Source organism: Vidua chalybeata, chromosome 22, assembly GCF_026979565.1.
Source record: "Vidua chalybeata isolate OUT-0048 chromosome 22, bVidCha1 merged haplotype, whole genome shotgun sequence".
Taxonomy (NCBI): domain Eukaryota; kingdom Metazoa; phylum Chordata; class Aves; order Passeriformes; family Viduidae; genus Vidua; species Vidua chalybeata.
The window spans coordinates 7,166,466-7,177,032 of NC_071551.1; the positions used below are offsets into that span (position 1 = coordinate 7,166,466).

Here is a 10,567-nt window from a genome sequence, read left to right on the forward strand (position 1 = left end):
CTCTCCTGCTTCCAGAGCGTGCCATGAAAAGCAGTGCAGGGGGTTGGAGGAGTCCCACCACACCTCCAGAATGACTCTCAGGACAGAAGTTTTTCAGCTGAAGGAAAAGCACAGCAACTTGGAGCACATCATTTCAAATATCCTTTAAACACGCTTTTTGCAGGTCCTACAGTGATTTAAAGACAACAGCAGACACATCAAAGGCAGAACTAAATCCTCCCAAAGCAAGGATGATTTCTGCCCTCTGCACACACCAGGGGACAGAAATGGCCCCCAGCCTCATGGAATTACTCTTAACTGAACTTATGCCTGAGAAATCCATCACAGCAAGGTGAGACTTCAAAAACAACAACAAAAAAAACCCCCAGATCCACACTGCTGATACAAACGAGTCCAGATCCAGACCTGCATGAGCAGCTCATGAATTTCAAGCCAGAGATGTTTTAAGAAATCACACTGCTAATGCAGGAATTAGAAAATGAATTGGATTTTAATTCAGAATTAAAAGCATTCTGCAGAGGAGCAGCCAGGCTCTGCTGTGAGACCGTGAACTGTCCACTGTGCCTGCAACACCCTCAGCAGGGGTGTCTGGAGCTGCACCACAAAAATAAAATAAATCCCTCTGAATAAATCAACCCTCTGCTCTGGAAGGGCCAACACAGCCTGATAGAAACCAGGACTGCCTGAGGGGCAGAACCCCCCAAATTTCCCATGCTCTGCTGGGTGTCCTGTGGGGCGCAGCGGATTCTGATGCGAGCCCTGCCAGTCTGAGGATGAAAAGGAAGTCGGGGGTTAGAGAGATGGAAATCCTGCCTGACTGGGATCAAAGGGCACCCTGCACTCGGGCTCTAACCCACATTTTAACCCACACACACGATGTCATCAGTCCCTCTGCAGCCAGCAGCAACAGGCCAGGCGTGGAGGAGGCCCCAAGAGCAGGGACACACAAGGAACAAAAAACTGCCCAGCCATTCCTGGCACATTTTCATGTATTTTCATTTTCTCTCTTCAACTCTGAAACGTTCTAATAGCTAAGAGTAATGGTGTGCAGTGTTTAAGTAACCCCAGAGCTGTAAATTCCAGTGCACTGAATCACCCCTGAAGGACCCTGCAGTGCCTTCCTCTGCAAGGGTACTTCAGGGTTAAGTGGGTGAATCACAAGGGGGAAATAAAAGAGGAATTGATATTATTGTCCCTTCTGGGAGAAGAAAAAAACCTAAAAAACCCCATGCCACAGAAAAAGAGATCTCAAGAATCACAGCTGTGACGAGCAGTGGGGAAAGTTATTGATCTAAAAGAATTCATTTTTATTATAAGGGCTGGTACTTTTACTTATTTAATAAAGGTCTGGCATCAAATCACTGAGAATTTCAGGATTATCTAATTCCATCTAATCTCATTCAATCACTGATGCTCCAGACTGTAGCAGAAAGGAATGTTTGCCCTTTCCTGTCTTCAGGGGCCATCTCTGGTTGCCCTGGCAACCCAGCAAAAAGCAGCTCCCACAGCCAGTGGCACCTATCACATCCATCTCGGGATAAAAGGCAGGGCTGGGGTTACGGGGGAGCTCCTGGGATTTGATGGGCAGAGCTGGGCAGGGAGCAGCAGGATCTGGGGTGGGATCCACCCCAGAGCTCTGAGAAACACGAACCCCAGGCCAGGACACTCCAGGCAGGGAACTCTGGCTCTTCAGAGGGAACTGCCAAGTTTCCTACCGAGGAGCTGTGCTGATTTAGAGGTCCTGAAGTCCTTTAAAATCCCAGAGCTGCTGTTGAAATCAATCCCAGCTCCAGCTCCAAGCAAACACAACTTTGCTGCAGTTCTGTCACCAGAAATCTTTCACGTTTTGCTGTGTTTTCTGCCCCGTGGCTCTTCCATCACCAGAAGCTCTCAAGGTTTCCTGCATCCCAGTTCTCTGGAATCCCCATTCTCAGCCCTGGCTGGTGCCTGTGGGTGTCACCCCAAGGTGACACTGCCTCCACGGACGGGGCTGCTTGCTGGGGGCTCCTGTGAGTTTCCTCCCAGCTGGAGATGCAGGAGAGTAAAGAACCTGCTCTGCACAGGGATTGAAGCTTTCCTGACATCTGAAAATGAGAGATTTGACGTGCAGCAGTGTTTCTGTGCAGCTAATCCAAAAACAGGGCAAATCTGGGCTTGGTGGCCTTCCCAGATCCTGTGGCTTTGCATCCATGGGCAAAATAAAGTAAAAGCTACAATTTTCCCATGGGCTAGAGGCAAAATAAATGAGCAAGAACCTTCCAGTGCTTGGGAATTCCCTCCATTCATCCCTCCTCATCCTCTGACACTGTTACAAGAAAACCCCTGACCAGACTGTATTTCTGACCCAGGGGAATGTGTGATTTCCTCCCTGTCCTCACTGGTTTGGCTAAAACAAGAGCCAAAAACAACAGGAAGGAAATGCAGTGCCCTGGCAGAGCAGGGAGGTGGACAGAGACACCTCCACTGCCACAGCAGAGCTGCTCTGGTTTATTTACAGACTGCACCTGATCCTGCAGCACTCGTGAGCCCCTCAGAGGGGATTTCCCTGCCCTCAGCTGGAAAACACAAGTTTGGGACAGAGGGGCTGCAATGAGCTCTGCAGGGGAGGGAGCTGAGCGTGTCCTAACAGGGAAAAGCAGCCCTGAAATGGGGAGAGCAGTGAATTCTTCAGCTGGGGAGGTGAAGATGATGCTTTCCCCTAGAGGGGAGAAGGGAGGGAAATGCCAAACAGGACTCCTGAGGAGCAAAACATTTTCCAGATAAAGGAAGCAGACTGGGCACAGGAGAAACAGGGCAGGACAATGCACGAGGGGGGAGGAGGGAAGGAAAAGCAAACAAACTAACAAACCTCACAAAAGGTAAACAAAACTCACAAATGAGGTAAAAAAAAAAAGAAAAAACAGAGCGCAAACAAAGTGATTTTTTTTAAGCGTAGTATTTTGGCAAAGCAGTAATTAAATAAAAACAGAGGGGATTTCTACTCCAAAGTCCAGGGCCAATCATGAAACCCCAGACTGGTTTGGCTTGGAAGGAACCTTAAATTGCACCCCCTGCCATGGCAGGGACACCTTCCCCCATCCCAGGCTGCTCCAAGCCCTGTCCCACCTGGCCCTGGACACCTCCAGCAGGTTCCCAGCAGGAAACTGCTCTCTGCTCTCCCTGTCCCATAACTGAACCAGAACGAGCACTCTGGAAAGTTCATCATCCCTGCAGAGCTGAGCTGGGTGATAGTTTTAAATTAACAAAGTTTATGAGGGGGTTCATCCTGCTCCTGGCCACCCTTTGCCTTCCAGCTCCCAGCTCACTGAAGCCTTTTGCCACCAGCACCGCTCCCTTTGAGCCAGGCCAGCGAGTCTGGACACAGAGCAGTGCAAATTAAAACCAGGTGTCTGTGCCCTGAAGCACCAGAGACAGCCCTAAGCAGTTTAATGACATCTCTAAATAATTTTGACAGCAAAATTACTTCTCTTGTGTCACCTTTACACTGCCCTTGACACGGCGCTAACGAGATGATGCTGCTTCCCCTGCTCCTCTGCATTTATTTGTCTGTCTTTCTGCCCAGGCTTCACTTTCTTTTCCTCAGAGGAGGAGAATTCCAGCACCAGGCAGCAGTGCTGGCTGCAGCTGCCAATTTCCTGGGTCACACTGAGGGCTCTGAAATTGCCTTTTCCTGCAGCAGAGCCCAGGACACTTCAGGGAATCAACCCTGTGCTGGTTGTGGGGTGAGGAATGCCCTGTGCAGCCTTAGAGCATCCCAGGAGAAGATCTGCTCTCTCCACACAGAACCCTCCCACACCAAGCTCAGCAGGGATTTCCTTGCCCTCTCTTCCCTGGCCTGGTTTCCACAAGCACTGACCTCACACACGGCTCCTCCTCTGCCCTTCCATCACACCAGACCTTTCACCCCCATTCTCTCCTCACTGCTCCCTGGAAGAGCAGAAATCTTCACCCCAGCTCCTGCACCAGGGCACACCTCACCCCCCTGGAGCTCCTCAAAACCTCATGTAAGATAAAATTATTTTCCTAAGCCACAGCTGCTTCTACTTCTCCGCTGTTCACTCACAAGCCTGCAATCCAATTAATATTTTCCTTTCCAGAGGGTATTTAATAATCCACAAAATTAAATCCTTCAGCATTGTGCTGGCACTCTCAGTGCCATTGATCTGGGTTTGTTTTGCCTCTGTACAGAGCAATAACTGCTCCTTCTCCTGGTGCAGCCCCTGACAGTGGCAGCTGCGGCGTGCCCTGCCCAGGAGCAGAGCTGGGACCATCAGCAGCAACTTCCACCACACAGAGCACTTCAGAGCTCCTCTCCCAGCCACGCTGATTCCCACTTCCAGCTGTGTGCCCCTGGAAATCCCCTTTTGGAAGCGCTCTCTGGCCCCAAAGCAGTGGATTTTAGGGACCTTTCTGTGACAGCAGCAGCACAGAGGTTCCCACTGCCCTCTCACAGGAGCCCTGTGAGCTGGACCCAAACTCAGCACCCCTGCCCAGCACTGGCTGGGCTCTGGGAGTCCCTCACCCCACTTCAGAGCAGGATTCACCTTATCCCCAGTTCCTCCATAAAGCTGAAATCTGACCGAGTTTCAATCAACTTCTGTTAAGAATTCAACTTGAACTTGCAAGTCTGCAGTGCAACACAGGTTAAAATCCACCCGGGCCAAGTCCTTTAAAAAAACAAAACACAACCAAAAAAAAAAAAACCCTGCAAACAAACAAAAAAAGCTCGTCTAGCTCCAAAACCTCCAACAAACACTAACCTGAACTAAAATGTGCTGGATTAAAAGCAACAAGCCAAATCAGCATGAAACCACAAATAAAAACCAACAGACTGTGCCAAAGACCTTGGGGGGATTTGGAGGTTTATAAGTCTGCTTTACAGAGGGGCTTTTTCCACATTCATGAGGCAGCCCAGAGGGACACAAAGGCAAAGTCATGAGAACAGTCCCCTGCACACAAACCCCAACGCTCTCCAGCTCCCATCCCTAAGCCCACGGCAGCCCAGAAATTAACCTAAATCTACTCTGTTCAGTTAACAGTGAAATTTCGGAATTAATCCTGCTTCTGCAGGCAGCCAAGGAAATTCTCCAGCAGGCAAAGTCCTCTTACCATAGGAAAGTTCTCCTGGAAGACTCGTGCCCGGTGTGGGAGATTCCCCTTTTGGTGAAAGCCTCTGAATTTGGATCCCACCACGCTCAGTAGCCCAGGGATCTCCTTTCCTTGCCCAGGTGCTCTCCAAGGAAACTGTGGAGCAGCCAGGAGGGGAACACCAGGGAAGGGCAGAAAGGAGCCCAGCACCACGAGTGACACAAAGCCACTCTTTGGGGTCACATGGAGCTGCCTTCCACCCAAAACAGGGACCAGGAGAAGGCTCAGAAACCTCAGGGCCAAACAACAGATTTTGCTCATTACTGGCATTTTTGAAGTAGCAGATAGTTCCTCTTTCCATCCCTGACAAAGTCTTGGACTGACACCTGAACCCCAGGGCAGCAAAGGAAAACAACAACCACGATGACGGAAAGCAAAAAGCAGCAAATAAAAGGAATCACATATAAATCAAACCAAGAGCAAAACACGGCCCCAGCAATTGCCACTGTCAGTGCCCCAGCCATGCACACCCACCCCGTGTCTCTGCATGGGATGGACATGGGGCAGAAACCCAAACGTCACCTACTGCTCTTTTTGGTTTGTGTGAATGTGGCCGTGTCACAACGGCTCTGGGGAAATGGGTCGTTCCTTCTCTACCTGTGCCCCAAATCCTGAACTCTGTATGGGCCACTTTGAAACAGACACCCTGTCCAAAAAACCGTGGGAAACGAGCATGAGGAGCAGCCAGCCTCCAGCCCTAACTCCCTTTCAGAGGCAGCACTACGAGAATGGAAAACACAGCAAGAGCCACGCTCTGTCTGGTAAGGGAAACAATCCAGTGTTTAGGCATGTCCTTCCACTGCTGTCCTGGACGTGTGATGCTGGACTTGACAAATCTGAGGTATTTTGGTTCATAGTAAGGATTTCAGAGCTGTTCTCCCCTCCCCCTGGCTGTAGGAGCCCACTGCCCCTTCCAGCCCTGGCTGCGGGCTGGCAGCGGAGATGGAGAGAATGCAGGGCAGGGTTTGGAGCAGAGGGAACCCTGCAGGGAATGGGTTTCACCAGAGCAGACTGCAATCCATCCAGGGCTCCAAGATGAACTGTGCCTGCCCCAAACTGACAAGTACAAATGTGGGGGGAGAGCCCTGTTCACATCTGGCAGCTCACTCTGGGAAGGTTTGGCACCCCGTGCCTCCCCAGACTGAAGGGACCTGTGCCATTCTGCCGTCCAGATGGCAAAAACCTCTGAAGGAACAGAGGCCAGGGGCAGACCCTGCTTCCCCACGGCTGTGCCTGCACCTTGGCCCTGGGAAAGGCTCTCAGCCCTTCCTGCATCCCAGCGTGCAGGGAGGGATGGAGGGAGGGATAGAGGGATGGAGAAATGAATGGAGAAATGGAGGGATGGAGGGATGGAGGGATGGAGGGATGGAGGGATGGAGGGATGGAGGGATGGAGGGATGGATGGATGGATGGATGGATGGATGGATGGATGGATGGATGGATGGATGGATGGATGGATGATGGATGGAGGGACGGATGGAGGGACGGATGAATAGAGGGACGGATGAATAGAGGGACGGATGGAGGGATGGCCGGCGGCGCGGGGGCGGCCCGGGGGAGGAGGCGCCGGCGGGGCCGCTCCCCCCGAGCCGCGCAGGAAACCGGCGGTCGGTGGCGGAGCGGGGCCCGGCGCCGGCCCCGTCTGCAGCTGCAGCAAACGAGCAGCGCGGGCGGCGGGGGGCGGGCGCCGAGCCCCGGCCCCTCCGGGTCACGGGCGGGGGACGCGGCGCCAGCGGCGGCCGGGGGGCACCGGGGGGAAGCGGGGCTCGGAGCCCTGCGGGGAGCGGGGAGGGCTCAGCCCGGCCCGGGGGCGCTGCCAGCCCGGGGGCTGCGGCTCGCTGCAATTTCCTCTCCAGACCGACCCCTCCTCTCTCTCCCCGCGACCGCGGGCGGGACCCGGGCAGGGCTCGGAGCCGCCGGCGCTGCCGCCGGGCTGCTCGGGGCTGGCACGGGACACTGCGGGTCACCGCTCCGCAGGGACAGCCGGGCTCAGCCCTGGAGCGCTGCCTTTGCTGCCTGTGCGGAGCAGATGGACAGAGGCGCAGACCCCTAAAGGCGGCTGCCTTGCTCCTGGCCAGAGGCACTGCTTGAATTTTCCCGGCCTGTTCCCGCTGTCCGAGGACTGATTTCAGAGCAGTGGAACCAGCTGCAGACAGGATCAGCTCCCCGTCGCCACACCCCCACCGGATCACACAAGGACCAGGCATTGCAAGTCTCTATCAGCTGCACTATAAAATATAAAGCATTTCTGCTTTTGAGGAGAATCAGCCCTTGGATCTCAGCTCAGCTTGGTGCTCGAATGGGCAATCACTAAATGGGGAAATATAAACCATGCCCAATTCCTAATCCTCCTCCTTGTGTGACTGCTCTGGACGTGCAGTGGATGCAGCTACCACAAAGCGCTACCAAAAGACTTCAGGTCCAAAATGTGGAACTGTCCTTTGGTCGGGGACATGTGCTAAGTACAGCACAGAAAGTGCAGGGAGCATTGAGAAACAGCTCTGACAGAACCCCTCACTGGGCTCTGGCCTTGCCGTGCCAATTCTCACATCCAAAACACCTTTCCCAGCTGGGGAAGCAGTGGGAGGCAAGTCCAGAAATATTTATTTCTCCTTGCCCAAAACTGCACCAACCTCTTTTTCCCCCTCTATCTGTACTTTCCAAACCCAGTTCTCAAAGGCTGTGCCAGGCACTGGTTTCATGCACAGCTGTCTTCCCATCTGGAAACGCACCTAGCCCTGCACAACTCCTGAAAATGCTGCTGCTAGGAAAGTGCATCATGACCTTTTGGCTACTGCTAGCCCAGAAAACATCCAGCAGACAGCATCACCTGGCCAGGCACTTCTCAGCATCCCCACAACAGCAGCACATCCCTGCCACCGGCAGGTTTTTGGCTCTGGGCCACACAACTGACAACACAGACAAAACTCCCAGCTGGAGAGAGCTGCTTACACCACCTCACTCTGTCCCACCAGCTCCAGGAGCTGGGAAGAGCCAGGTTTCAGCACACCTGGGGTCAAATGCCAGGCAATGCTGTGGGGTGGCTGCTGCCACACAGGCAGGACACATCTCCCCAATAACCAATAATGTTGGTTATTGCTCCAGCCCCTTCCCGTGGGAATCTGTAACACAGCCATGCACGCACAGAGACACCACGCAGGAAGGACTGGAACTCCCAGCTCTGTCATTTCCAGTCACAGAGACTCTGCACCTGAACACACACTGTCCACTCAAGCATAAGCAACAAAATCAAAAACGGTTGATTTCCAGTGGATAAAAACACATAAATTTCCACCTGTATTTGTTTCCACAGTGCTACTGGCAATGTTTTAAGTCGTTGTTCTTTCAGACCAAGAGCAGCTTCAGTTGCCCAAACCAACAGCTCTGCCTTCCCAGTTAGATGTTATTGTACTTCATGGTTATTTTTACACACAATGAACTGCTTTAAGGCCTTACTTTACTACGATTTCAGTCACCTTTTATTTATACCATCAACATCTTTCCCACGAAAATGCTGATGAGAGATTTTGGAAGTCTCAGGATAAAGCAAGAATGCACAAGGAACCCAAAAGCTGGGAAGGAAAGAACTATAAAAGCCATAACTGATCTATGCCATGAACGATGCTCAAGTTGTCAGCCTTTGAGTTGTTCCTCATGCACTTCACCTAGCTGATGGTTAGAAACCGTGCCTACTCTAACTCGTGGGCACAATTACATTTCCTTTCTGCTTTATTTAGCCACGTTCACACCTGTGCAACAATGCACAGAAACCAAGGGGTGGGAACACGGAAGAGGCTCCTCCATGATTTGCCTCTGCGCACACGCAGCTCCCCCTGAAAACCAAAAATTCCCACCGAGTGCTGCTTCCTCCAGGTCAAACACTGCTCTTCCCGTCTGCTCTGCTTCCAGGCTCCTCTCTAACGCTGCTGGAACCCTCGCAGTGCAGGCAGGGCTCTGGCAGCCTCCATGACCCTCACAGATCACGGTTCCACGAGCATAGAAGCAAAAGGATTTTTTTTTTTTTTTTTTTTAAGGTTAGGAGGCAGAGGAGAGGGAAGATGTCTTAACTAAAGCACATAGTTTAACAATAATCTTACCACTGGAGACGAAATTCGACACCCAGGGCAATCACAGATTGGAGGATGTACCTGTAAGATTCCTTTGGACATAAGAGTCTTCAAACTTTTCCCTATATGCAGAGGAGAAGAAAAAGCAGAAGAAGAAGAAAAAGAATCAGCACGTTTATAAAAGGAAAGTATTTAGGGAAGGGGGGAGGGGGAGGCACGCGTCTGCTCCCGTGCAAACAGCCCTTGCCTGCCTACCAGCACCCATCCCCGCCTGCCCCTGCAGCCAAGTTTCTCCCCCGCAGGTCCCCGCGGAGGGGAGCCGGGCACGGGAGCCGGGCACAACCCCCGCAGCCCCGCCGGGCTCGGTGCCGCCGCGGCCGGAGGCGCTCCCGCAGCCCCCGCACCGGGCACGGCCCCGGGCACCTCCCGCTGCTCCTCCCGTCCGCTCCTCCTGACTCACCCCGGAGCGACTGAGGCTTCCCGACGGCAGCAGGAGCCCAGCCATAAAAGAGACGGGCGCGACGCGCGAGGCGGCGACAATTAGCGCGGCCCCGAAGCGCTGCCCCCGCTCCCTGGAGATCAATAACCGAGGCGAGGTGTCAGTCACCTCCTAATCGCTCCTCAGCCCCCCGGGCTGCCACCTCCAGCTCTCAGCTCATTACGTGCCGCCCGGGCTCTGCCCGCCCGCCCCCGCCGCTCCCCCCCCCGGCCCCGCTCTCCACCTGCCGCCCGCAGCAGCAGCTCCGCCGCGGAGCCGCGACTGCGGCGCCGGCTCGGGCGGGGAGGGGAGGGAGGCAGGGCAGGCGCCCGTCAGCAGCCGCCGGCGCCGCGGAGGTCCCGCACCACCCAGCTGCGAGGGGAACACCCCCTCCGCCCCGCCCGCCGCCCCGCCGGTGCCTGGCCGGCCGCGCTGCCGCTCCCCGCGGCGCCGGCTCCGCCGCCGCCACCGCCGGCGGCTGGCAGGGGCGGCGGGCGGGCGAGCGACCACCCCGAGCCCCGGGGCCCGCGCCCCGCCAGCCGCCCGCTGTTCAGATCTCCGCCCGCGCCACATGAAACTTCTCTCCGGCGGAGAGGAGCCCCCCAAATCTTCCCACCCCCCCAACCCCATTCCCAAAAACCCTCCGGCCCCCCCCACCAAAGGCAACCGTTCCCAAACCGCTCGGGAAAGTTCGGCGGTAGCGGGGCGCGGGGATCCGGCAGAGAGGGGCCGGGGGTGCGCGGGGGAGGGGGCTCGGCCGCAGGGGATGGGGGCTCGGCTCTCCCCGCGAACGCTCCCCGGCGCTGGGCGCCCCGCGGGTGCCGCTGCCCGAGCACGGGGGCGAGAGGGAGCATGTGAGGAGGAGCGGGGCGGC

The 10,567-nt window shown here is 54.8% G+C and overlaps 1 protein-coding gene across 1 annotated transcript in view; it reads right to left on the minus strand.

Moving 5' to 3' along the window:
• SAMD11 (sterile alpha motif domain containing 11) overlaps positions 1 to 9,755 on the minus strand; it is a 77,252-nt gene extending 67,497 nt beyond the window's left edge. The window contains exons 1-2 of the mRNA XM_053962809.1: positions 9,676 to 9,755; positions 9,246 to 9,337 (exon numbers count right to left, since the gene is read on the minus strand). Of these exons, the coding sequence (XP_053818784.1) occupies positions 9,246 to 9,317 (72 nt within the window). The 5' untranslated portion in view covers positions 9,318 to 9,337; positions 9,676 to 9,755. The remainder of the gene's footprint in view (positions 1 to 9,245; positions 9,338 to 9,675) is intronic.
• Positions 9,756 to 10,567: the final 812 nt, after the last annotated feature.